General features: G+C 46.2%; 3 protein-coding genes across 4 annotated transcripts; 2 read left to right on the top strand and 1 right to left on the bottom strand.

Annotated features, from left to right (window-relative positions):
• Positions 1–275: 275 nt before the first annotated feature.
• On the top strand, positions 276–4,565 carry LOC6735839 (protein ORD). 2 transcript variants are annotated; one of them, XM_044922481.1, is made up of 8 exons: positions 276–1,486; positions 1,549–2,153; positions 2,212–2,837; positions 2,901–3,150; positions 3,214–3,393; positions 3,460–3,537; positions 3,595–3,869; positions 3,934–4,564. In XM_044922481.1, the coding sequence occupies exons 2-7, from the start codon at positions 2,103–2,105 to the stop codon at positions 3,835–3,837; spliced, it is 1,428 nt and encodes a 475-aa protein (XP_044778416.1). In that variant the 5' UTR covers positions 276–1,486; positions 1,549–2,102; the 3' UTR covers positions 3,838–3,869; positions 3,934–4,564. The 2 variants fall into 2 exon arrangements, with proteins under 2 accessions (XP_044778416.1, XP_016029210.1); XM_016181327.3 differs by having other exon boundaries at positions 276–2,153; positions 4,020–4,565.
• Positions 4,566–4,803: 238 nt separating this feature from the next.
• LOC6735835 lies at positions 4,804–5,540 on the bottom strand. Its single transcript, XM_016168801.3, has 2 exons — positions 5,420–5,540; positions 4,804–5,358 (listed from the first exon to the last, which is right to left on the bottom strand). Exons 1-2 carry the CDS (start codon positions 5,438–5,440, stop codon positions 4,912–4,914), a joined length of 468 nt encoding a protein of 155 aa, XP_016029208.1. The 5' UTR covers positions 5,441–5,540; the 3' UTR covers positions 4,804–4,911.
• Positions 5,541–10,517: 4,977 nt separating this feature from the next.
• LOC6735838 (protein Rae1) lies at positions 10,518–11,816 on the top strand. The gene is made up of 2 exons (XM_002082712.2): positions 10,518–11,071; positions 11,139–11,816. The coding sequence occupies exons 1-2, from the start codon at positions 10,676–10,678 to the stop codon at positions 11,751–11,753; spliced, it is 1,011 nt and encodes a 336-aa protein (XP_002082748.1). The 5' UTR covers positions 10,518–10,675; the 3' UTR covers positions 11,754–11,816.
• The last annotated feature ends 15,806 nt before the right edge of the window (positions 11,817–27,622 follow it).

Raw genomic sequence — 27,622 nt, 5'->3', positions numbered from 1 at the left:
ATCCCTTGCAGGGCCAAAAATGCTGAGCTACTTAATACCCTGTACAAACACGAACAATGTCAGGTGCAAGCGGTGCTCTCACGGTTGAGCCAATAAAAATGTCGGTAATTGCAGATGCGAAGCATGGCCAGAATCCGGATTGGGAATGGAGCAATAGAATGTGGGGATAGGCTACGAGAGGGGCTCCACATTAGCTGGCTGGATGTTGAATGCAAGTGGTGCAATTATGTGCGGGTTCTTTAAAAATATTCTAAGATCTACTCTATCTCACGGAGTAAGCCAGAAATGTCTCGAAACCAACATCAAAATGTATAACAAAAATGTATACTCTTTTGGGAACTCGTAAAGGTTAACTTAGGGCTTTCGATCTAATGATTTATTGGAAATTCCTCAGTAAACTGCCATCAAATTAGCCCGCTGAACAACCCGCCATCATCATCATCATCACTCGCAAACATGGCAAATTACCACCCACCGCCACGTAAATCATCATAACCATATTTCAGTCGCTCCACAGCGATCTGAATCCCCCAGCGATTTGTGCAACTATTCAATTGGCCCGACTGGATGGCAAGGAGGCATTAAATTAGCGAAATCAGGCAGGTAAAAATAAGGAAAACGATCGACTTAAGTAAAAGCCGGCCGCCAAATTGCACATTTTACAAGTTTACGAACCACTAAGCGGAGCCAGCAGAATCGCCTTTTTGGCGAATTTATTTCTAAAACAACTCTATCGCGATCACCTGGCGACGCAGAGCGGCCCATAAAGCCAACGATTTATTGGCCAAGTCGGCAACAATTTGACAAGCAAATTGCTATAATTTCTGGACATTGCAAGTGGGGGGAATTCCCCAGTCCCCAAGCCCCCAATCCCCGATTCTTCGCAAGAATGCTGTGTGGACATGAGCAGCGCTCTTTTCGCGCTTTTATCTGCGCAAATTTATGCTGGCGATAAAGCCCCAACGACTACTGGACTGGATCCTCTGCTCTGGAGAGGAAGAGCCCAGGTCGGAGGAGGAATCACGTGGCCCAAGGCTGGCATCTAATTGCATGGCCATTCGGATGGATCGGCGCTGTCCGCTGGAATTGCCATAATTTCGCTGGCTTTACGAGCTGCCAGAGAATCCCTGAGTCTCCTCCACATTTCCCCAGCGACCACACATACATCAGAACATCAGAATCAGAATTGTCGAGTGCACAAAAGTTTTTGGCGATCACTTGGACTATTAAATCGCAATTAAATGCGTGACGTGTGGTCTCCAGGGTACGTAAATCCCAGGGAAGAAAATGCCGAAATGGCAATCATCATTAAAAATGCAAAAGGCATAAAATTGGCCAGAAAGAAGCCCAGAAATATAAATGATTTCCTTGGGCCTCATCAAAGGCGGCGATAAGGAAGTATTCTCCTTTTCGTTCGAGTCGTAAAAAAAACCGACGAAAACTCCGACGACAGCGTCATAAAAATTAAAAGAAAATCACAATCTTGGTTTGTTTCTGTCGCCTTTGTTTGTCGTTTCCTCAAATTTAATATCATCCCGTACTGTCCAGCGAAATAAGCCTCTTTGAAAAGTGACCAGGACGGAGTTTCGGACTAATTGTTGCTCAGTGCGTGCATTTGGGAATTACGACAGTTGGGCTTTTGATGGCACTTAGAAAGCCGTTAATCCTAATTTTATGCATCCAGTCTGTTGGCCTGGCCAAGCCAATTTAATGGCTCACTTCCCATGGCTCATAATAATGTTGATTCCTTGCTGATTCATAAATATGCGTTAGGCGGGGAAAAAGGGCATACAAATGGGTGGGGAGCAGGGTTCATTTACAGGTCCCCAAAGCAACAAATTAGGACTGGAACCAGCTGAATTTGTCAAAGTCAACTATCATTTTAAATCCACTTACAAGAATTACTTAAATTTCAAAAGCCCGTTTTGGCTACTGTGGGACATTTTCTAACACTAACTTTCAGAGACGATGTGATCAAGCATCGATAGCAGGCTTATCGGTATATAAGTTAATCGTCATCAAGTAATTTTGGAGCACTTTCCTTCACTGAAGTAGGCGAAAAAGTTGTTGAGTTATCGAACGAATAAAAACATTTATAAAAAATGTACGGGGAAACTACGCTAAATAAGGACCACGTAATTAAATTTATCAGAGTAAGTTGTCTTCATATTGAGAACAGGAAGAACGTATTAAGTGGATATATTTGTTTAGTTGAAAATTAACCACTGCTTGGGCTGCGATGAAGTGGAGATAAACTTCTCTAGAGCGGACAATGTCCACATAATCATCTACAGTTTGGCCAAGGATCTGGCAAAGGACCTACCGGCTGTAACGCCCGTGGCCCAAGCCATCCTACTCCTCTGCTCCCTTACCTATCCGGATTCAGATAGTCTTCAGACGATTCCGCAGCTGGAAATCGGCAAGGGAAGCGTCTCGATGAGCTTCAAAGTCTATCCCGTGGATAAGGAACAGGAGACGGAGCCAGAGTCGGAGAGCGACCTGGATGAGGGGCCCTCCACCTCGAAACAGGCCCTGGAGCGACTGGAGCAGCGTGCGGAGCGCAAAGCCAAGGAGGCGTCCTTAAGGAACCTGCATTCCAAAAGCATCTTTGTGACCGTAGAGCGCAGATTCGATATGTTCTTCGCCCTGGACACCGTTTCCTATTATATAAACGGCGGCAAACGCCAAACGTGCCGCCTCCCGGAGTTCCACGCCAAGTTCTTTGTGAGGCCCCAGTACTCGATCAATCTCCTGAGGCAGCTGCACGAGAAGTGCTCCGGAAACTGGCTAAAGGTCATCCAAAGCGACGGCGATGGTGACGCCTTCAAAAAGTTCAAGTAGTTCGACCTACTCCGATAGTATTCCCATATTTTGAGGACTAACCAACTTGTTTGTTGCAGAGACCCCGACAGTCCGTTCGAGACCTTTGTGAAGCTCTTTGAAAGTAACCCAATCAAATCAAACGATACGATGGGCAAGTTGGCCAAAACATGCCTGCACGTCAATGAGGCAGTGCGTCTGACGGAGCGCGAGTTCATACTGGAGGTCTTCAACCAGGTGCGCCACATATTCGAGTACATCACGGCCCAGGAGTACACCGTGTGGTTCCTGGTCCCTTGCCTGGGAGACAACGACCAGCTGCGTTCCAAGGTGAGCACATCTGATTGCAGTGGGTTCTTAAGTTACTGAGCTATCCATCTATCTATCCACTAGACCCTCGAAGACTTCGATTTGACCAAAGTGCGAACGTCTATTCGTCCAGCCGGTGACACCACCAACATTTGGTGGGATCATACTGATCACAACATCAAGGACATTCTATTGGTGGCCTTCCAATTGGACCTGGCCACCCATGTCAATCAGTCGGTTCTCGTTATCAGCCATTTGGAAACGGTTTGTACAATAAAAAGTACATTTAGAGCTCAATTCAAAGGATTGTAAACGTATCCACTTAAACAGCTGGCGGAGTTTTCCACTATGCAATATGTGACGGCCTTCTTTATGAACGACTTTTACGCAAAGAAAAACACGGAGCCCGTAAGTAACTAAATAGCTTATAACAACTAAATATTTATATTTAGCATTTGGCATTAGAAATGGATCTGCCACCGCTACTTGGAGCGCATCATTGATGTGGCCTTGTTCCTGGGCGTCATCGTCATCATCGAATACCCAAGTGCATTCACTCTGTTGCAGGAGGGTCGCCACTTGATCAAGTGCTTCCAGAAGGATGATCCCGAATCCTCCAGCACCTCCCAATGGGAAATATTCGAAGATGTGGTCAAGGAGAGCGAGTCTGACCTCGAGTTTCTCAAGGAGGCGGTGGGCAAAGTCTAGCAGAACGTATAGTCTTCAAGAGAATACACTAGGTTGGTCATATTATTGCAAAAACTTGGCACATACCCAAACCAACTGACTTGCGTGCAATTCCAGCTTCGCCTCGAACAAATTTCATTTATCTGCCGTCTGCGGCTTTCACACGCAAATATTTCCATGCTCATTTTCTAATTACGCCACAGCTCACGGTCCAACTTCACTCCGGCTGCAAACCCATTCTTCAGCTCCATTTCAATTAGGGTTTTGCCGGCTGTCAGTTCGAGTGCCACTGGCGGAGCAGCCGAGGGTCCTTGCACCACCATCTCCGCCGACCCACAAACAGCAACTACAATGGCTGTCAGACGAGAAGCACGCGTCATTTGCCGGCGAAATGCATTTGCGCTAACCGAGAGCATTTTTAGCCAAAATCACCCGGTGACCCAGTTGCAAAGCCAAGAGCCCGGAGATACATCCTGATGGAATGCTGACTGACTGGCGGACGGACTTGAGTGATTGGCGGTTACTGGGGCAATTATTTTGGACGCTGATGGGTTCCATCATTCTTTTGCAAACACAATCTTTAGTTATACATTCTATATACATATATTCTATACAAGAGCAAGCGAGGCGAAGATTTTCCATACTATATTATTACACCATTCACATAATCATATGGAGATGTACGTGTATATATTAACCCTCATTTATCATTTTATATCCTAATTGTCAGGTTTATAAATAAATAGATTCCTTCCAATTGTGGGAATAGATTAACTAATTATTTAAGCTCTAGCTGTGGGCTGCATTTCCCGCATGTAATATATATTTGTTATTAATTATTTGTTATTATTTCCGGCCGCGTTGCGTGCCGCATTTCGCACCTCGTCCACGAGCTCGAGAAGATCGCCCGCCGGCATATCTGCCTAGGGGTCGAATATATATCTCCGATCCTCCAGATGTGCATGAGCATAGCGATAAAACAGCAAATTAGTTACTACTGAAATTTATTGGATGAGATTTCAAGGTCATTTATTGGAATACAATCAATGAAAACATGTTATTGGAATCGCATTATGGCCACTTCAGTATCGGACCTTAGGCGAGGTCACCAGGTTTATCCTCCAAATCATGTGATTTGGGTTTCTCGTCACCCGAGGACGGAGTTCTCTTTCGGGAGGTCTTATCGTCACCCGAGGACGCAGTTCTCTTTCGCGAGGTCTTAACACCACGCGATGACGCAGCACTCGAATTGAAATGACGAGGGATGTCAGCAATTGCTCCTCCTCGTGGTGAGGTTTTTCCTCGTTTGGTGACCTTCCCATCCGGAAGTTTGGGGCGCTTCTTCTTATACTTTGTATTTTCGTCGTTTAAGTAATCTATGTTGTAGCACCAACCGCAGACCTGGCCCTCGATTATGATTTCATTCTTCCTGCGCTTGGCGAAGTGCACCATGAACTCTTTGGGATCGACAACATCATGGTGCAACAGGGTGCAGAAGCGTGACCTGGGCTTTTTCGGCTCTCCGGGATCGTTGGTCGTCATCTGACACGGATCAATATTTTATTCCACTTTTTCTCTGACTTAATTTAAATGGGTTACTTACTGGGCTCTTAGGGTTTTCCATTGATGTTCGAAAAGGTAAGACCGTCGGTCGATTACCAGAAATACAAGCCCTAAATTGGCATTGGTAACACTAAAGCACAATGTTCCCCTACTTCAAATATTTCGATATATAAAGAGTGAACTAAATTGGATCCTTAGCATTTGGAGCGCAATAAAGGTATACAAGAAAACTATAGTTAATAATAATACGTTTAAAGTTCAACTGTGGCATCTTCTTCTCCCTGTACAGAAAGGAATATGTTTGTTGATATGTCGGTTTCTTGGCTCAAACCCATCGGTGTGGCCAAAGGTTCTGCTTCCAGTGTCATCAACGACTTTTTGACCCAATCCCTAACCCACGACGACCCACTCACTGACCGCTGGCAGCTGCTAAAAGCGCTAGCAAGTATTAAAAACTCGTTTCGACTAAATATTTAAACAGTTTATTATGCCGGAGCCCCGATGCCATAGCACGCCACACATGTGGGCGTGGCACTGCCACCCACCGTGTAAAATGGCGCGTGCATTGCGCCAAAAGGAAATTCAAATTTGAATTAATTATGATGCCACGCCTGGATGCAGGTCCCCATGTCCTCGTTCCCGTGTCCTGGCAGATATTGCAATTTGTTGCTGTTTTTGCCACTGCCGTCGCGGTGGTTCTGCGGGTCCCCTGCTCCCTGCTCCATGCTCCCAGTTCCATGTTCCCCTGCACATGGGTGGTGCATTTGTTGCGTTTACCAAATAACAAATAATAGCACTTACCGCCCCTCTGGGCGCGAGTGTGTGTGTGTGTGTTTGTGTGTGTGGGAGCTGTTATTTAATTTTTTGCCTAACAAAATGCAAACAACATAAGCAGCTTGACGGTGGTTTAAGGTCTCTGGCCGCGTGAAGTGAAATGTTTTGGAAAATTTGGCCAGCAAACAAGAGCTTAACCCGCAGTGGCCTTTAAAATATAAATATCGAAATTGAAAGAAAACCAACATTTGGCGGAAACTAGACCGACTTTCACTACTTGTAGGCCTGCTAAGATTTTTTAGAGTTCAGAATGATGTTATAAATGTTTTAAAGCCATTACCCGCTTAAATATATTTCCCGATAGTGATTCATTTTGCCAGCAATTTGCCACGCATTTGGGCCTTAAACAAAAAACTCCACTTTCGGCAGAGATACGCTCCACAAAGTCATTAACATTTAACCGATCAAAGCACCGAGGTGGGCGAAACAGGTGAAATCATCAGCCATTGAATGCCCCAACCAGCAATCGGAGCCACAAAAACAGCCAGGAAGAGCAACAATCGATGGAGCCAAAAAACAGAGAAGCGGAATATCAAATTGCAACGCACAAATGGAGGCTTTAATGCCACAGTCGATGGAGCAGGCGCTTTATCAGATACCCTGTAATTACCGAACAGTAGCAAAAAGTGTAAGCATATACCATAGTTTTTTAAAACTTTGATTCAAATTCATTTGGTTTCTGTTTTTCCGCTCTACATATACATATCGTTTGAATCTTCAAAAGTAGGGTATGAGATAGGGTTGCTAGATTCGGCGAAAGCGCGAGTTTGGTGCCTGCATTTGCGTTTAATTACGGAATAATCCAAAGCGATTGCGGAGCAGGAAAATCGATATGGAGTGGTAATGGTGGAGGGGCGGCAGTTTCGGGCGGCTGTGGCCATCCATGTCAGTCCCAATGATCCAGCAGCGGACAGGCCGTTGACGTTGCTAACCCAATTAAACTGTCGCCCGACTGAGCAGATAGCATCCTTGCACGCCACCCCTCCTGGAGTCCACGCCCTGCTCCTCGGCCACCCCCGCTGCACTGGCGCCGACTGGGGACCGCATCGACCAAGTAGCAACTCCTGTTGGGTCTGCCATGAACTGGCACTCTGCCCAAATAAACCGCAGGAGCAAAAGCCACCGCTCCATGGACACACCCCCCACCCCCCTGCTGTTTCCTCCCGTTCATTTGCTTGGTGGCGCTTCAATAGCAATTTGGTTGAACTCCTTTTTAATTTCAGCCACACTTCCGTCTCACCGCAGTTGGCTCCTCGAAGCGAAGCCAGACACAGGGATATAGAATATAGAATAGATATGGTTCGGCCTAAAATATCAGATAGGTATATTAAATCCAAAAGTTTAACGTTCTTATTCAAGTGCAAACTTTAAGTGCAGTATGCATCCACTAGAAACCATTTGAAGATGCTAATCCGCTGATATCCTCTTTCGTTTCCCGTTTCTTTTCACAGCTGCGACCTGAAATTGAATCGAATGTTTTGTTTCGCTTCGGTGCCCGAAAAGTTTCCCCAGCCAATATCCTGAGGACTCCTGCGGCAGGACAATTTTCAGCGTCGTAAACGGGCAAATTTCATTAGCATCAGGCTAGACATCATCTGCCGAACAAAAGACGGCGAAAAGAAATCTCCGGAATGAAACCATTTTGCTCAGTCAGTCTGTCTGGGCGTAATAAAATTTGGCTAAATGTGCGCAGCGTGTCCTGAAAAAAGTCGTCCTGGAAAATCCCTCTCAATTTGAAGCGCTTTTAATTGTACTGTTTGGGGGGCGTTTGTGCCATATTTGTAATGTGCAAATATGCGAATATTGTTCTTCATATATATGTATATAGATGTACATAAATGTGTGTATTGCCAACTTTCCCTGTTGACTCTCAACATTTTGTGTTGACTTTTATCAGCGGCCTTGAGCGGGTTCAAGACACTTCCTCTTCAGTTTTCCAGCCGGCTTTTGTTGAACTTCCTTAAAGTTGGGCAAACAAATGCATTTTCCTTCTGCTCATGCAATTATACCAGGCAAATCGAGGAGAATTCCTCCATTGGCAGGCTTGTTTTCCTTGCCAATCGAACGAATTCCCTTTGGCGCTGGGCTAGTACGGCATTTTTAATTAGTCCGATTTGGGGTTTCACTTTGCAGCTTAATTGATATCGACGGCTTAAATCGGCTGCATAAGCGAAAACAAACACGGGCTCAATAAATATTGTGATTTAATTAATAATGGTTTCAAAACTTGTCGATTAACTCGATCAAATGGGAAGCCATTTCTTTGTGGCAATGCATTTTCCGACCTCCGCCGAGATAGTCCTGAAAAATAAAACGCAGGTAAATAAATATTTTTGTTGAGCTCTAGCTTTTTCAGTTACCTTTAATAAGGCCCGTGCTTTTATGGTTTTCCTCCAGCGACGTGCATAATATAATATTTATTAAGTGTAAATAGGATTGCTCTGAATTATATTGCACATTTGGGAATTTAATTATCAGCTTTTTGCTGGCGTTGAAATTTCATTTGTACTTAATTTGATGAAAAAGTAGAAAAACACAATTGCCAATTATCAAAACAACAATTATGGCCAAATGAGTTAAATAAGTTAAGCGTGAAATGGCAAAAAATTCAATTTAAATAGTTCGCCTTCCGCTTGCCCCTGAAAAAATGTCTTTTATTCGCCGCCGCCATTTGTTTGATGCGAGACAAACATCAGGAATTAGAGCCTCCGGCGGAGCACTCGTTTCATCACGGCTCCTGGATGGAAAGCTGTGAGATGTGGGTGGAAAGAGAGGGGAAGTGGGCGGCAGCGGTGGGTGGGACATGGCGCAGCATGCTGTTTCCTCCAGGCCCAAAGGAGCATCCTTTGTTTGTAATTAATTTCAATATAGCAAGGCATTACAAGAGAAACTCAGTAAATTTCAAAGTATGCTGCGAAGCCAATAAACTCGGGCGAACAGCTTCCACGGCATAGTGGGTGGTGGTGGGTGGTTCTTGGTGGATTGTGGGTGGTGCTGGGTGGCTCAAGCACTCGCAAACACATGGTGTGTAAAATAGATTGTGAATATTGCACACGAGACGCGTGAGATGAAAGAAAATGCTGAAATTTAAACGTGATACTATACACGTGGAGAATGGGCAGAGTTCACAGCGTCGGTGGGTGGCATTTTCCGCCCACCACCCATCGCCCTCCCAGCGGCGCATTACTTTGCCCATAAAAGTAGTTAAATTATGTTGACTGCAAAACAGCGCCCTCGCATGACTGTGTTAGTGTGCGTACGTGGGCGTGGCACTCCGGGGGCGGTGGCTGGGTGGGTTGTCCTGGTTGGGAGTTCGGTGTGCCAAGGTTGCTGCCACACAGACACAAATACCGATTCGTATTTTTGCGCCAAAGCAGATAAAAGTAACTCGCACTCGCCATTTTAGTTAAAATATTTGCACGTTCGCTGGGATTCCCCACGCCGTCGATGGGCGTCAAAGGGGAGGGGCAACTGTTTGGTTTGCTGTTCATTTTATTGGAATTCTCGCTGGCATATTGGCAGGCGAATTGTTTCGGTGGCCACCGCCGTTTCTCGATCTGCACACAAGTCCACCCAACCAACAGGACCCAATCCACCCACTGCGTATGATTCAACTTGAACAGAAATCGGGTGGTAGAAATCATTAGGAGCTCCAGTAATCGTAATTTTTTTCGATTTCGATTTGATCAAAATCTCTCGATTTCGCTTTTAGGTTCTCTGGTTTTTTTTTTTAACTTTTTGCAATCGGAATGTTTAGTGAACAGCTGTTAAAGCTGTTTCTAAACAATAGAGCTGCCACCTTTTTCGCAGTTGTAATTCTGATGCTCGCAATTACTTTTTCACTGCACTTTGACCGCTTATGTAATTAAATTAAATAACATTACTTACGAACAACACCTTTAGCTCTCCTTAAACTTAATTAATTAATTATTTTATATTTTATGTGTATTTTTAACTGCCTGTTTCGTTTTACCAATAGTACGTCAAACCTCGCGATAACTTTTGGCGACGTACCTATCGACCCCTGCTAAATTAAACATTTTTGTTGCCGATTGGAAAATGTTGTATGATAAATCTGAGGTGGGGTCAGAAATTAATTAAATCTTGTGGTGGTGTGGAATAAACAGCAATAGATCACTAGATAAACTATTTTTCGATATAAAAGAAGGCATTTACTTTTCACTTCGGCAAAGGTGGCCGTTTTACAAATCGAAAAATTCTTACAAATTCGAAACCGGAGCACCGATTTTGCGATTTACTGGGGCACGCAAAACGGTAAATATACGTTGTAATGTTATCGATAATATAATGTTTATAAGTTACCGGAGTTGTTGTGGTGATGTGGAATAAACAGCAATAGATCACTAGATAAACTTTTTTTTTGATATAAAAGAAGTCATATTTTCACTTCGGCAAAGGTGGCCGTTTTACAAACCGAAAAATTCTTACAAATTCTCCAGTCATGTATCGAATCGGCCAGGTAAACCAAGTACAGCAACAGGATTACGAACTACCCGAGCCCCCAAACGACTCCATATCAGCGCTGGAGTTTGCGCCTCGATCGAGTTCCTGGAACGCAATCTGCGCCGGAAGTTGGGATAACACTGTGCGCATTTGGGAGGTGCAAGCGGACAGACTTGTTCCCAAGGTCATGAAGTCGCTGGAGGGCATACCATTCGATCTCACTTGGAACGACTCAGGCAACAAGGTGTACCTGAGCGAGTCCAGCGGCCAGGTGTCCGAGTGGGACTTGGAATCCAACCAGCTGAGGAAGGTGGGACTTCACGCGCGAGCAGCACGCACCTGCCATTGGGTGGGCCCCTATTTTGCCACAACCTCCTGGGACAAGTCCATCAGGGTGGGTATTATAGCTTAAGCTATACTACTATGTTCATCCGGATGAAAGTTTCATTCTTCCCCTGCAGTTCTGGGACCCGCGTGCTGCCATGGAACTCACCAAGATGGAGCTACCAGATCGAAGCTACGCCGCCGATGTGCTGAACGACGTGGCGGTGGTGGCCTGCGGCGATCGCTCCATCCTGGTCTACACCCTGCGGGGCGGACCCGTGGAGCAGGGGCGCATGAAGAGCCCGGGCGAGGCCAACACCCAAGTGCGATCGGTGGCGCTCCACCAGGACATAAATCTGACCAGCTGGCTCATTGCCAAGACGAATGGCATGGTGTTCGATCAGAGCATGGTTCACCGCACGTCCTGTTTTCCAATCAGATGCCATCGGCGGGAGAATTCGGGCATCCTGGACGTCTATGCAGTGAACGAAGTGAAGGTCAACAAGGTGACGCAGCACATTGCCACTGTGGGATCGGATGGAGTGTTCTGCTTCTGGGACAGCCAGATGCGTTCCAAGCTGCTGGAAAGCAAGGTCCATCCTCAGCCAATCACCAAGTGCGCCATCAGCGGCGATGGCAAGCTCTTTGCGTATGCCCTGGGCTACGATTGGTCCAAGGGACACGAGTACTCGGATTCCAGCATAAAGCCCCACATATTCCTGCGCCAGTTTGGAAGGAATGTTGCTGCCTAAAAGCGGAACTAAAAGCTGTATTTTTTATACCCAGATTACAGTTCTACCATTTTCTAATTGCAATTAGGTGAGCGCCTGTCGGCTCAAGTTTGATTGAAATATTGTAGCCAATTTCGCATGCAGCCCAAGTTGGCTTCCTGTCCTCCTGAAGCCGAAGGAGGAGCCGCCTGCTGCTGTTATCCTGCGCTTCCCGCTTGGCGACAATTAACAAACCGTCAACTAATGCTCATAATGAGCTTGCATGCGATTAATTTTCCACTTGAGCTGTTGAATTTCACGCAGCCTCTCGGCCTGCTTGCTCGATGCCCCATCTCGAGTGCACTCCATAAATCATATTCCATTGTCGCTGGCAGTCTCGAATGGATGGATGGATGGAAAGGGAGGGGCACAGGATGGGTCTTATCTGGTCGGAGAATTAGGAGGTGGCAATCGCCGCCATCTCCAAGAGCCGCACTTAATGCCGCTTCCCTGCTCGCCAGCTCTGCATATCAGAGACTCACGTCAGATGTCACTAATCTAAATTTATGCAAATTGCCAACTGTCTGAGTTGGCTCACATGCGATTTCCTCCACCGCCACCGGCGGATTCCAGATGCAGATCCGGAGCGGAGACCTAGAGAGCTTCAACCGAAGACTGGGAACTGAAAGCGACTTTGCAACAGTTGTAAAAATGCAGCTAAATTCAAATTTGACATGCAGCAGAGTCCAGAGACTTGCAGCCAAAGTTGGCGGTGGAGGTGGTGGTGGATATCCGCGGACTCTTTTCCTCCGCGCTCATTTGGGATGCAGAGCAGCTACCAGTTACCATTTCAGTTACCAGTTACCAGTTGAATCAGCATCAGTTCGCCTGGCAAGCTCTTATTAAATTAAAACGAAGGCGTTTAAGTGCCGCCCCGAGCCAGCATACCACCATGCCGCATGCCACCATGCCATCATGCCACCATGCCCCATGCTCCATGCCAAGATGCAGAGACTCAATCTGATATGCAAAACATTTTTGAAATAACTCAGCCGTAAACAGTTTCAGCTGGAGTTTCAGTCGACGGTGGCTCCATGTCCCAGCCAAGCTCAACTCAGAACTTCTCTCAAGCTTGGCCAAATTAATTGAAAAAGTTACACGCATCGCTAGCTCCTCTTATCCACCACGGCTCCTTGTCCCTGCTCCTCCAGCTGGGCAGCTCGCCAAAGGAGTCGGAGGCATTCCAGCTGGCCAAAGGATTCGCACTTGATTAGTCGCCCGGTTGGGATTGCAATAGCAATTTATGCATAGAGCAGGGCTCGATTTCCTTTTCACTCGAAATATATCTCGTAACTTAGCATATATAAGATAAACTAGCTTTAAATTTTAGATATAAACAGATCTAAGCTATATTTATTATTACTATTTTCATATGCATAAACACATTTTATAGCTATATCAAGTCATACTTATTTCAGATGCGTTGCTTAGAGATTTGGTTTATGGGAACCACCCAGCTCAGTCTCCGCCAGTTGGAGCAGCCTTCTCAGAGCTCCAATCTCCCGGCTTGTAGATGGCTTTGTGCGCTTTGCCTTTCGGTTTCATTATCGCGAGAGCAGCACGCGATGCCAGATTCGTTGGCCCAACTATAAAGAAACAGAAACAGAAACAGGGCCAAAACCAAAGTCGCTTTACAAGTCGGCGCGTTTGTAATCGCTTGCAGCTCCATGAGCCATCTCTGGCCCCATCCTGGCCAGCTGCCACTTACGTGCCCATATGCAAAGCGACAAAGTGTGAAATTTCAGCGAGGAGGAGCGTTGCCCCCGCATCGGCAATTGGAGGAGATGGCTGCAGGATGGGGATCTGGAAACACACGCGTGTGTCTGCAGGGCAGGATTCCAGTTGACCAGCTGGCCATGTTTGCATAAGCCTCCAAATGCTCACGCACCAAGTTCGCTTTTCGGGCTAATTAATGATCCTCGGGGGATTACCAGCTTAAAGGTTAGACTGGCTTTGCATGGCAATGTATCCGAGGTAAGTTATTTCCCATATCTTTAATGTTTCCAATTTGATGTCTTTGTGGCACTCGAAGAGCAGCGATAAATTCATTTCGAGCGTATCGCTGGCTGCACAAAGGGCCTTCCTCTGTTGGCCAACATTTGTCAGCGGCATGCGCCCTTATTTTATTTGCACTTGTCTTCAACTATTCCCCCTTTACAGAACCACCCCCCCTCCCCCCTCAAGATGTAACAATTTCAACCTATAATTTATTCAGCTAAATCCTTTGCCGCCACGAGCCAAGCAAAGCAGAGCGAAGCAGTGAAAATAAATTAAATGGAAATCATTTGTCTTGCTCAACAAAATATCACGCAAATGGGCAAAAAAGGAGACCGGACGAGTCCTGGGAATAGGTGGGGGCACTCCTTGCCCCACCAACAAGTGGCAGCTCCCAAGGAAATTTGCATAAAGAAATAATATTCATTGTGCGACGGAGGGGACAGCGCAAAAAGGATTTGAACATGTCAAAATTGTCCTTGACGGACGCGAAAGTGGATAGGATGATTTCGTCCAGCTCCCACTGCGTTTTGGCCACGTTAAAGACTCGTGTTCTTGGCCAAATCCATTGCTCTGCTTTAAGACGCCCGCAAGTGAGCAACAATCTTGTTGGTTTTCTTTCGCGCTGCCGTTTGGTCAGCTGCTAAACCTCAGGGCTTATCACAACTTAACTATGTATCTGCTACGTTTCGGGGCAATTTCCGTGCGCCACGCCCACTTAGCCAACCACGCCCTCGAACTTCGAAACTATCTGAAAATCTCAGCCGGGCCAGAAAGGGGCGATTAACAAGATTAAAAGCGCCATTAAATGCTTTGATTCGGTACAGGCTAAGACCACGCAACCGCAGATACGCAAATGCGGAGAGGATGTGTGGATATGCGGATGTGTGGATATGCTGATGTGCAGATACAAAGATACTTGGGCCTGGGCGGTGGAGTTTCAAAAGGCGCACCCAATAATTTATACCCATACCAGCGCCCGAACCCGCCCCCAGAAGTCTGTTCTTGCTTAAGGGAACACATGTTTGCGGCTGGAGCCCCAGCTGCTGGCCAAATGTAGCTCGGCATCCCTCGGATACAGCTACAGATACAGAACCTCGCCTGGAATGCCATCTGCTCCTTGGTCAGGACGTAAATTACGCAAAATTTGCTGTTAAGTAGTTTAGCGCCAGCGGCAGATACATCCCCATATCCCGCAAACCCTCGGCCGGATTGATTTAGGTGCTGGTTAAGCTCAACACTTGATCCCGATTCGAATTGGAATTAAATTATATATTTGGCCGGAACCTTTCGGGTTCTGGAGAGGATTAACGAAGAGTTGGCCAGCACATACAAGTTGGGGTAACAGAGATGTAGCATTTTTAATCGGAGTGTAATGGTAACAATGCAAATAGCGATGCGTAGCCATTTTAATTGTTAACACATTATTGTTGGCCAACAAATAGGATTTGCCGTTTGTAATTTTAATATGCTTATGTGTTCAGTAATTCGCAAATGCGATGTGTGATAAGTTCGGAGGTGAACAATATTTAGAAACGAAATGAAACCCAATTTTAAATGCAAACATAACGAGATTTAGTTTTAGTTGGCGCGGACAGTGCGTTTCGAAAGTGTAAAAACATGAGATAGTAATATATACAAAAATATGAGTTATCACAACAATAAGGCAGTGTATTTGGGAAGACATCCTTGCAACTGTACCATTTTTCACGTCTTTTAGTTGATAATTTATCTATAGTAACCGACTTAAAGCTTCGTCTTTCGCTGCATCTAAAACATACAATGTTTAAGTGAAATTTATTGGCTTTTTGCAGCCGTTAGCCGGAATTTAGTAATAAATGAAATTCAACAATAGAGCGCGCCAAATTGCATTACATTCGCCGGCAAAGGGCAGTGGCAACGTGGCAAGTGGCATAAGTGAGCAAAAATAATTTAATGGCGAATTGCAGTGGACGCGGGCTGCGCGGGGGTGGCAACTAATTTAAATTGAAATTAAAATTGATTGTTTTTTAAACGCGTCACGTAGGCCATTCCGTGTTCGCGGGGGGTGCAGTGGGGAAATGGGTAAAGTGGGTGGCTGGGCGGCGGTTAAGTGCGTGTCAGTGCGAAACGGAAGGTGCCCCATTCGGCTGCCACGTCATTTGCAACAATGCCGGGCAAACAAACAATGGCGCTGCGAAAGTGCGGAACGCTCAGAATGTTCAACAAGCAAACAAATTCGTTAACAAATGTTCGAAATTGCAGCGGCAACGGCAGCAACAAAGCCGGCAACAATGTTTAAAACAAAGCCAAAACAAAAATTGAAATTGGCCAGCTATGGAAAAGCGTTCAACGGGCCAAATAATGAAACAATGCCCGAACAGAAGCGACTATCGGCATGCCCTTCTGTTTTCTGTACCGCGTGTCACATGTATTATTCAGTTCATATTAATTCCTGAACGAAAATACACTCGAAAAAATTGGGAGCGATGTGTTCATATATGAGTAAGTTAAAACCTGCGAGGAAATTTTTGTATGGACTTACTGTGAGAAGGAAAAGCACTAAACTAAAATTTAACATATCCAATGGTTTTAAAGACCCTTACAACATTTATCAATATTTGTAAATAATTAAAATACATAAAAATATGCAGTAGTAGCCTTGCATTGTACGTTTAAATATCGTTGGTCAGCGCGAGTGCATTTTCCAGCGGCGGAAAATTCAGGCGGCTGAACTAAGCCCACTTTCGCATTTTCCCAGCACGTGCCGTCGTGCCGTCTCTTTCCCTGCCGCCTATAGCGCTCTCTTTCGCACCGCCCACATTTGGCATCCACTCAATTATATTGCGTGCCTGTTGACGCTGTTGTTTGTTGTTGCGGGTGGGTGGTTGGGTGGGTGGGGCGTTGGGCCTCTCGAAATGTATTTTTGGGAAATTGTTGCTAATTTTTTGCGCATAGCCAAATTGAATTTTGCAGCTGCCCCACGTTGCATGGCTTCTGCGATAGCCGCACGTGAGTTGACCAGGCGGTGCCCACAACACACCAGGCAGCACCCAAAAGGAAAACCCCCGCCACTGGAAAACCCCACCCGCCACATGGCCACCACGTATAATTGCCGCCATCATCGCGGGCTCTTATATGGCTTGGCCCTCTTGGCCCGCTTTTCTTGTATATTATTTCTCTTTATTTTGGCCCGGCCACTCGTCCACTCGGATGTTCGGATGCTGTCCAATTAGCCGCCTTGATGTTGGCTTTTTATTTCTGTGTTTAGCGGCTAATTTGGGTAAACGTTGTCAGTGCAGCAAGCACTCGTTTTATTATATTCCTGGCTAATTGCCGCACCGGAGCAGCGAAACGTGCCGCTGTGGAACACAACAAAGCCATCAAAGACTCATCGATTCGACGCGGCAGTGAGACCTCGATAAACGGAAAACGAGTGTGAGATGTTAAGTGAATAAATTTGAATAGTTTGGCCTTTGTACCAATATCATCTAAAATAAATAGATTCGTTTTGGGAGTGAAAATATCATTCGAATTTTTGATTGATCTTAGAAGCTTCACTGTACCCGCCCCTCGCCCTTCCCACCAACCGATCAATCAGTTGATGCTTAACTTCGAAAAAAGCTTTTTAAAGTCGAAACTTTTCTCGAGAGCGGTGCCAATGAGAAAAGTTCGTCTGCTGTTTAGTTTTTCAGCTTTGCCCTTTTTGCAGCTGTAAGTTCCGTGCCATCAATAGTTTTTTAATAATTAAAACTGCGCCAAAGCAATTAATTTTAAATTTTAAAAAGGTTACCCACACGCACAAGCACACCAAGTGCCTCCGCTACTGGCCGGCAGGGGGCGCTGCTGCGGCGAGGCCGACTGCGGTTAGAAAATATGAGACATGGAGGAGAATGTCTGGCAAATGTCATCTGAAAAATTTAAAAGCTCCGCAGACCCCGCAGCGAAAAGGGTGGGGGAGGGGTGTGCATTTGGGGCTAGCGCTAGGTGGGCATGGTTGTGGGTTGTGGGCGGTCGCGCAATGGGGCGTATGCTCGATGTTGGCAAAGGCGAAACTTAATTAATTTGAGTAACTTGGCAGTCGTCCGATCTGGATGCCCCCACCTCCGGCTCCACCACCACCTCCAGCCCATCCAACCCCATCCATCCATCCATCCATTCCCGCCCAGCCGTGGGCGTCTTTGTGGAACTTTGGGTGTGGCATGAATTCTTAATAACTGCTGCCAAGGGGGCGACCACCCGGTGCCGGTGGGCGTGGCTGTCGCAGAAATACAAAAAAGTACAGGAGAGCTGACGGAAAACACTGCACCGCCCCTCATTTTAATAAAAGGGTTTCAAAGTAAGAAATTACGGAAACTGACTATGTCAACATAATTAACTCTGAAGTGAGAAAAGGGGAATAGGACGGCGGCAAAAACTGGCCAAAAAGAGTCCGCCCGGCACATATGGATTCAGCTCGCTTAGCTGGTTGCCAAAAAGCGCGGCTGCAAAAAAGATGATGGCCACCACACCATCCCCGCGCCCCGCCAAATCTGGCAAATGGCGTCGAGTGTTTCCCATAATTAATTTTAATGTGTTTTTTAGCGCCTTTCCAGTCGGGCCGTGCTCAGCCGAGCTTCGGAGCCCATTTGGCGCATTCTTCTAATTGCCCCACTGTGGCAGAAACAGAATCTGCAATCAGCGCTGCATCACTTACAGCACTTTTTGCAAATTCCACTTGCCACTTTTTGGCATTTCGTGTGGCAGAGGTGACTGCATTCATTGGGTATTCATACGCCTAAGTGGACGCTTCAGTAGTCCAAGGATAACCTTTTCATGTGCTCGCAAATGGCTCCAGAACTGAGCTGACCTTGGATATTATTGTTTTTAAAATACATTACCCATGATTGCCCAAGGCAAGCGCCTTTCTAAAGAATTCTTGAAATTCGAACATTCTACATGAATCGCAGCTGAGAAGAGCTCTTAATTTGAAACTTGTGGCCGCCGGTGGGCCACATGTGTCTGGCTTCCTGACCAAGTCTTCCAGTGGTCTGGACCTCTCAATCTGCAGCTAATGTGCAGCACAACAAATGGAGCTGCTGACAGCTCACTTGGTCAGGAGAAACCCAGTTGAGTTGGGGCCAAGAAGCATTATTGGGGGGTGCCTGCAATCAACGATGACTTTTGAATTGTTTCTTTGAGGTGAAAAGGTAAGAAAGTGCGAAATAAATGAACTCAGAGGTAAATTAAACATTTTGGGTTACTTTAAGATACTTTAGATACTGAGAACTATAACAATTGGTTACTCGAATTGTTATAAATTCAATTCCGAAAGTTAAATATGAGCGAATCATCGCAGTAAATATTATGCCGCTGAAAGGAATACCAATTTAATGGCAAATCTAGCCATCTCCTTCTGCGGATATCCCTAAGCTCCATTTTCGTGGCCCAATCTCGTCGTCGTGGACACATTGTGTCCTGTCACCAAAATGGCGTTAAACTCTGCCCAATGCCGAGAGTAGCTCACTGGCCATCCTCAATATGGCTCGCTGACATGTCCAGCACGTTGGCCACTTCGTCCCCGTTTCGGTGCAGAAAATGCTCATAAAATGTCGCCGGAAAACGGACCCTAAGCCCCTTGTCAGCTCGCAAGGGAAAGTGCGGGGCGGCGGAAGCGGAAAAGTCCTTCTGACCTCGGGCCATGTGGATGGAGCTCGATGTGAAGCAATTTACGGGCTGCGCCGGGTGCGTTGGAAAGTTAATGCCCTGTCGCAGATTAAAACCAAAACATGTGAGCGGAACCACGAGCTCAGGTGAAAGAGTAGATTTTCCGGGTTCGGAAAAGCGCTGCGTTGCTGTGTCATATTAGCACAACAGATTTTCCAGAATTTGCCCCATCCTCGGGCGCATCTAGCAGGAAAAAGCCGGCATTTCGTGATAGTTTTGCTCAATTGAAAACTTTATCCTTTGCCATCCGCCTGCAAAACGGAAAAGTATATATGTACATACATACGTATATAGAGAAAAACACAATTAATTATTTAGACCTGCGGCATTTTCAATTACCCCGGCTGTTTACAAATAGAACTCTAGCGTAGGGCCAATATTCAAACAGAAACAAACGAAATCGATTCCATCGCCAGGCAGCCTGCCGTTTTTTCAATTAAATTCAGCATTTCATTCGCCGCTCATCAGACAGCTCCACTAGCATCTTCTATTAGCTCTCCTCCAGCTCCAGTTTTCCCCCAACCCGGAAACGGTTATTGAAATTGTTTCGAACACTTTGCGCCTTCAGTTTGGGAAAAGCAAAGCGGCGGGTGGCTGGGTCATTCGATTCTATTGCTGAGGGCGAGAGCCTGCTTGCTGTTTTCCTGTTTTTTATGTTTCATTGGCGTCTCAACTTTGTCACGTGTCAATATTCGGAGATGGGTATGCCGAAGGACTTGGAAAAACAGCAGGGGGGGAGTGGGGATGGTGGCAAGGGGAAAGGGGAAAGTGGAAAGCGGCACCGCCAGCAGCTCATTTAAATTTTAATTTGTACGGCTGTGGAGTCTAGCTCTGTGGAGCCAACCCCCCTCCGCCTGTGTCCCCATATCTGTTTTTCGGCAGGACTAAGTTTTCGCCATTGACAGTTGCTTTGCGGAAAACTTTCTGCGGAATTCCCATTATGTTTGAAAAGCTTTTCCGGTTGACTTTTCGGCCGAGGTCATGAATTCGTTTCGGTTCAGCTTTGATTGAATAACTGAATGATCTTCGTCACTGCAGCGGGTTTCAAATGAAGAAAGTTTATCATAATGAATTTTTCGAACTTAACAAAGGATTCTATTAAGTTATGAGCTTATTTCAACTACTTTTTATTCCTAGTTACTGCCAGCGAAATAGCTCAAATATATTGAATATTTTTCCGGTTATTTTTCCGCACTTTGAATGGTAAACCACCACAACCGAGGGCAGAGATTTCATTTGGGATAACCGACCAAGTCCTTTCACATTTATTGCGCGGCGAACATTCCTCGCTTTCATTGTGCAGAGCGCAGCAAGCTGAAAAATAAAACATCTTTAATCGATTTATGAATTGTTGAACATGTCCAGCGCGCCATTTATTGGCGAATTGATGCATTGACTGCACTGAGTGATGCCCGGCACAGCAAACAATGAACCAATTTGATTTAAATCGCATAAATTCAAATAAATGAATAACAACCGAACAGAAGTGGTGGCCAGGATGGAGGGGGCGATGCACGGAGGAGTTCCGAGATTGCGGAGACAAAGATTTAATAAAATGACACAAAAACACGCCGGGCAAACATAAAAATCAATAAACAATAAAGTTGATTTATGCGTCAAAGTGTCAATTGGCAGTAGCACAGTGGCCCACTGCCTTCCCCTCTAGATGCCCGATTTTCCCCCATTTTCCCCCAATTTCCAGCCCCTTCACTCGCCAGCCCGCTCCCGAATGATGGCGGCGGGCATCCGTGGCGTATGCGTAATTTCATTTGACAGTGCAACCGGTCGACAGTGAAGCCTGCGAGTCGTCGGCTCCGGCTGAAACGCATTTAAGTGCTTCATTCGATATTCCAGCGATGCAGCCACGCCCTCTGGCCCCACTCGCCCCTCCGCCCACCTAGTATTTGCCATTTTATTTCGAAATATTTTCCACCATTCAATGAATGATTGAGAAATATGCTTTTGATTTTATTCGCGCTGACCGGCAACAGTTGCAGATCATGTTGCACTTATTGTTGCAGTTGCAGATTTGACATCCGCGAGGGAGAGTCGCGCAGAGAGATGGGGGAGTTGGGGGCACGCGGAGGAGGAGCGGACTCCACGATTCATCTGTCAACCAAATCAATTTTGTGGCTTCAGCCATTTATCTTTGTTAGCGCTCAATTGACGCAGCCGCTGCCACAGATACAGATACAAATGCGGATGCAGATACAGATACAGATACTGGTTCTCATTCCGATTCTGGATCGGTTAGCTACTGCCATTTGGGTCGGCGCGACTAATTGAAGCTGCCAAGCGGCTGGCTGATTGGAAATTAATTGGGTTGTGCAGCTTTTGTTATATTTTGGCCCAGAATACGATATAACTTATTGATGCGAAGTTATGGAAATGAGTTGGACAAGTTTCGGGTTCAATTTAGTGTGAATGGCTGCAGGGCCACATCGATATAATCCGCTGGTGAAAGCCAATCACTACTGTCGGCATATGTACTCGCGATATTCGGCGGTATGACACTTTCCAATAGGGGAAATCCATGTGCACATTTGCATACTGGCTACAAATATTTTACACATACAAGTTGACCCACTTTAGCAAATCCAAATGGAACTAAGGTTCGGTGTCACCACAACCGACAATCGCACATGCAAGTGAGCACATCCTCATCCTCCGGGGGAATCTTCTTCTGGGCTCAGACCCACTCAGCTGTGCTGAAGAGCTCCTTTCTCTCTCCCAGTTGGTCCATTGTCCACGTAATCAGCTCAAGAGCGATTATCTTGTGCGGCACCATCAGCATCTCCAGCTGGGCGGATAACCCACTCCTCGGAGATCGGAACTCAGTCTGTTTGCCAATAGAGAGGCCGCTGTAGCCGGCTGAAAACTGCAATTCATCAACTCAAATCAGAGGAGGCAGCAGGGGCCGCTGATCCACACGTCCAAGTCTCCTGGCGGCAGTTTGCCCACCCACAGTGGCCACAAGTCAACGAGGTGATTTGCATGCAGCCATGGGTTTCGGTTTGGTTTTGGTTTTGCTCTTGCTCTTGCTTTTGGCCAGGCTCTCAATGGGGAGCCGGATTAGACGCGACACTGATTGGGCCCGTGACCAGAGTTGTCGGCGTGACGAGTGCAACAGTTTCGGTTGTCCAATGTCACTGGCTTAAATCTTATGGAGGATCAGGTGTCTACGAAGAAGCCAGCCTTTACAACTTATCTATACAGTTTATCTATTGGTTTACAATAATTTGCATCCAATTCCTCTGCAAAAACTATGTCCAATTGAAGTATCTTTTGGATGCGAGTGCTGCAGCTGATTTCTGAAACTTCTTAAACTAGAAAGTCTCGTAAGTAAACTCGGTCAGGAGGCGCGGGGAGCACTTTACTCCAGTTCTCCCCCATCCCGATGGCAATCCCCATCCATTCCCAGCCCGTTTCCATTTCGGGACCCATCCGCATGCGTTACGCAAATTGAATTCGTTGGCTGAAAATTTATGCAACGTCGCGTCGGCCAAGAGAAAAGCAACAAGAACAATCGGGGGATATATGTTTGGGGGGCATTGGGGGCATATCGGGGACCTTCGGTGCCTGCTGGTGTGTGTATTTGGACAATGTACTTGGACGCAGTCCGATATCGACAGAGTTGCAGCAGCAACAGCAGCAACAACGCAGCAGCAGCAACTGCGGCTGCAACTGCATGTAAAACTGGCAACTGGAAAATGGCAACTGGAAGCTTCGGCCGGCGAGCGACTGAGAAATTTATGCTTTGTTTTGCCTTGGCGATACATGGAACATCAATTCTCGTTAACTTTTCATGCACGACTGGGCGATGGAACATGAAATGGATATGGATATGGACTCTCGACTCCCGATTTTCGATTCTCGATTCTTTGCGGAACCACTCGACCCAGCCGAGAAGAAATGCGCAGAGCAATCAAACAGAATCCAACGCCATGAGTGGATATTTAAATTAATAGAATCGAAGTCTGAATGGAATATTGAATTGAATACAAATATATGCAGGTACATATATATCAAATATATCCAACAGAATATAATTCGATTCTTACCTCCAGTATCTAATCTGCTTAGCACAATTGATTTATGGTTTCCTGAAATCTTTAATTAAGCTATGAACAGAGAACAATAGAAATGATTTACATATCTGCAGCTGGGCGAAAAAAGTGCAAAACATGCATCAATTTGCGTTGCATGTTTTGCCGAGCACTTAATTAAACTCATTTCTAGATTTCACAGCAGCTGTGTTCGTTTAACCACAACACATTTATTCGATTGTGCGAATTTATCAATTGTTCCTCCTGGATTTGGCCCAGACCTTCCGCCCAATTGAGCATCAAACACGACCGACTTGCCGGGAACATAAACCGCAAATTCGTTTTATTAACTCACCCACGTATTTTTTTGTTTCGCCATGCATGAGGCGGCCAACTTGGCTGGGTGGGTGTAACCGAGTGGGTGGCTCTGGGCCACCCACCTAACATGGGCGGGTATGCAAAGCAGGCTGACCTTCGTGACAAAGAGCACGGCGACAAGTCACAACAATTGCCTGGGCCATTCAATAAAAATGCAAATTAACTTATCAATTACAACGCCCAAACAACAATAAACTGCACGGCCATTCCAGGAGTGGCCCACTACTAGCCACGTGCTCCAAGGACCTCTGGCTATATCCAAAAAAAATAAATAAAAGAAAAGAGGGAATTTCGCCGAGTCTGGTCCAATCTTGTGGCCACTTCTCCGGCCGGAGTTCCTTTGCTCTCGAAACGGTTTTCTTATGCAAATTGCCAGCGCTAAAATATTCCGGGCTCATAATTTTTATTTCCGTTATTCGAGTTTCAAGATTGTACTACATACTTGTTGGCGCATCCCCCACAGCTTTTCCTCTTCGAGAGCTTTTCCTGCGCCTTTTGGGAAATTTGCCTTGCTAATATGGCCGAAAAGCGGCGCAGTGTCTGCCAGGTTGTCTGCTGACTGCTCTCTTCCTTTTTCCCGGCCAATTCCTGGCGCAATCTTGCCCCTCCTCCGAGCGGCGAAATTGGGTGCACAGTGTGGGTGGGTCCGAAGATATCGTGGACATAAATGACATAAGTTACGACCGACAGATCAGATAACATCTTAATTTAGGGAGTGGGCGAGAGCAGAGTTCACTGTAGCTGGGGGCCGCTTTCAAGTTAAGTGATTGTAATGGCCCACACAAGGCAGGGAAAGCTGTAAACAGGATCGAAGGGCTTCCTCCTCCGCAAGAGAGGCTTTTCCCAAGCAGATGGAAAACTTTAAAAGACTAGGGTAAGAAAGTACAAATGTTACAGAAACTTCAAACTTGATATATATATATATAACAATATGGCTGTATAACAATATGAAACAAGCTGGAATTATAAGATAAATTATGTTATTTTCTTTATTTTTTCGATAACCAAAACCTTTTTCAAGTGCAATCCCAACACCTCAGCGCAATCGGCCCAAAAGGAATGTTGCTGCTGGCCTGGTCGAGATTTGCTCGTCACTTCTCCAGCCTCCCACAGAATTTTCACACAGTAGACCGCTCCTGGCATCACCTCGTCCTCCGCTAGTTTCCCAGCGCCCTGTAATTTTCCGGCCAGGTCCAAAATTGAAGCATCACAAAATCAGAGGTGGCCGCTGAAAAATGCAGGCCGGCACGGAAGTGGTCAGCAGGCGGAGCCCCAATGATTCTGATGAGTGGTTTGGGCCTTGGCTTGGGCTTTGGGTATTGGGATGGGGCTTGGCCTGGTCATGCAAGGCGCATTTTCGCACTCACACCGCTCTCCGTTGCTTTTCCAGCAAGTCAGACAAATTATGGCCACGATTTGACTTGGGCTCTTCGAGGAAAAGCAGCTCCTACTGCTGGTCAGGCGATAAGCATTTGCGTGATTAATGAAATGTGAGTCCCAGCCCGGCTCGGCCCGTTCCCTCTGTCCAAACGCAAAAGAGTTGCGAAAGGCCTTTCCATAAATAAACAATTAGGCCTCGCCACCCGCAACCGACTTTCCATTCTGCAACTTCAACTCCGACAATCCTGACTTACTGGCCCACAATGGGCGGGCTTTCCCGCTTTCCCGCTTTTCCGGCCTTCCTGCCACCCTGCTGCCTGTTTCCCCATCTAATTGACTCGCACTCGCCCAATTAGAACTCGTAAGCGGGCACGCTTTGCCCATTTGAATTTATATTGGAAATTAATTTAATTAATAGAGCGACTGGAACGGGAAATAAAGGGGGTATGGGTGGGTGTGGAGTCACCTACCAGGTGTTGTATCCATTTCCCAGTTTCCCTGGGCTATCGCAGCGGGAAGTGTCAAACAGTCAACTCAATAACTGTTTATTTTGGCTGGCACATTGCCAATTTTGGCCTGGCTGAGTCAGTTGGTAATCGTTTCTCCTTTTTTTTTGGCCAACTAGAGCACTCGTATATTGCGGCTGGTAGATTGGCAACTCTTTTCTGCTGGGCCATGCATTTGCATTTTCTATCTCAATTGGCGGTTTGCATTTCATTAGCCTGAGCAGTTTCGTTAAGCTTGCCAATTTATGGCAATAAAGGTGTTAAGAGCTCGGTTAGATCTATTCGAATAGTATTTCAATGGTTTTGTTTTGGCACCACCCATGGGACCCATTAATTCAGCCACTAATAATCATTTTCCTGGGCAGGAAACGGATTCTACATGCAAGCAACTGGGCAAAAATATCTACAAATATTAACAAATATATTAATCTGTTAGTTTACATATGTATCATAGATCACTTTAATTGCCACGCAAATTCGCGGTATAAATCAGACCATTTTAAAAGCATTTTCCGCCCCTTCACTCTACATGACTGCCTGCCTTCTCGACTCCTCGCAAGATCACTGCCTGCCCACCTGATGTCGAAGTGATCGATGTCCCTGGACAGCCGTTGCCATCCATAACGAGGCAAACTCCCAGGCCAAAGACGCCTCCGCACTGCCAATCCCATTTTCCGCTTTCCATCCGCCCATTTGCTACCGTTTAGCCAGATTGATTTCGGGCCAGAAGCCGCACGACTCCGCCGATCATTCCTCCCACTTTTCGCAGGGGGCGGAGGGCCGTCACGCCCACCGGTGCAGTTTTCCCATCGCCCAATCGCCAATGCCGGGCCCATCAATCAACTTCGAGTGCTCGCAGTGAGCGGGAGGCACTCCACTTGCTCCTACCTGCCTCCGAATCGCTGCATCTCCGAATCCGCGAGGAGGACGCGGCAAGAGGCTGCGCCTGGGAGCGCTTTTGGTTGTAAAAATCGTTTCGGCATCATTTTTCATATCCGCAACCGAAACAAAACCGCCAAAAAAAGAACCAAAACCACCAGAAAACAATATCCAGTCGGCGGCTGGGAAATCGAGTAGCATCCTAACTGCAGGAGCTTCATGCGGAGATGGAAAAACAGTGGTACGCACCCAAAATACCCTAAATAATACCTAAAATGTACGAAAGTAGCTCTAAATCTCACTTTAATTTAATTATAAACAATTTAGGGTGATCCAAAGTCAAATTAAACAACAGACCGAAAGCATTTGAATAGGAATACCCTATGTTAGGGTATGAGAAGGTGGATAGATGGGTTAAGTTTCGGTGGCTAGGGGTGCGTATACGTGATCGCTGCATTTCTTTGGACGTTCCGCGGCGCTTTGTTTGCGCTGCCATCGACACCCTGTCCCGCCCCTCCTGCCCTTCTTTTTAAGCCTTGTTTGCTCTTGGCAGTGGCAAGCGAAAGAGACGGCTGCAGCGAGACAGAAAGAGACAGCACGAGGGAGACGGTTTCGATGTAGCGCGAATTTGTTGCAATTTCTCATTGTCAGCGAACGCGTTCGCCGGTAAATTTTGATTAAACGCTCCGCGGGAATTCACTTTGGCTTGCACTTTTTGCTTTTGTTTTTATTTTTTATTTTTCCTGCCGATAGGAGGTGGCATCTCCCATCCACAATCCCAAATCCCAGTTGGTGGCCAACTCTTTCATTTGAATTTGATAAATGGCGCTCGTTGCAAAGCGATATGTTATGCAATTTAGGGATTTCCTTTTGGCTTAAAAAATATTGAAGCGATAGCTAAATGTTTGTACAACTCGGAAATAAATGAACTGGCCGACAAAGAGAGAGGGAGGTGACGAGACTTTAATCAGGCTTTCGGAAT

This window comes from Drosophila simulans, chromosome 2R (genome assembly GCF_016746395.2).
Source record: "Drosophila simulans strain w501 chromosome 2R, Prin_Dsim_3.1, whole genome shotgun sequence".
NCBI lineage: Eukaryota > Metazoa > Arthropoda > Insecta > Diptera > Drosophilidae > Drosophila > Drosophila simulans.
This window is presented reverse-complemented; position numbering and strand designations above follow the sequence as displayed.

Bases quoted from the DNA above. Each gene is read 5' to 3' on its own strand.
- LOC6735835 (XM_016168801.3), bottom strand. From the start codon at position 5,440: ATGGAAAACCCTAAGAGCCCA. The intron at 5,359-5,419 runs GTAAGTAACCCA...GATCCGTGTCAG, and splicing joins TGGAAAACCCTAAGAGCCCA to ATGACGACCAACGATCCCGG.
- LOC6735838 (XM_002082712.2), top strand. From the start codon at position 10,676: ATGTATCGAATCGGCCAGGTAAACCAAGTACAGCAACAGGATTACGAA. The intron at 11,072-11,138 runs GTGGGTATTATA...CTTCCCCTGCAG, and splicing joins CCTGGGACAAGTCCATCAGG to TTCTGGGACCCGCGTGCTGC.
- LOC6735839 (XM_016181327.3), top strand. From the start codon at position 2,103: ATGTACGGGGAAACTACGCTAAATAAGGACCACGTAATTAAATTTATC. The intron at 2,838-2,900 runs GTAGTTCGACCT...TGTTTGTTGCAG, and splicing joins GACGCCTTCAAAAAGTTCAA to AGACCCCGACAGTCCGTTCG. The intron at 3,151-3,213 runs GTGAGCACATCT...TCTATCCACTAG, and splicing joins ACGACCAGCTGCGTTCCAAG to ACCCTCGAAGACTTCGATTT.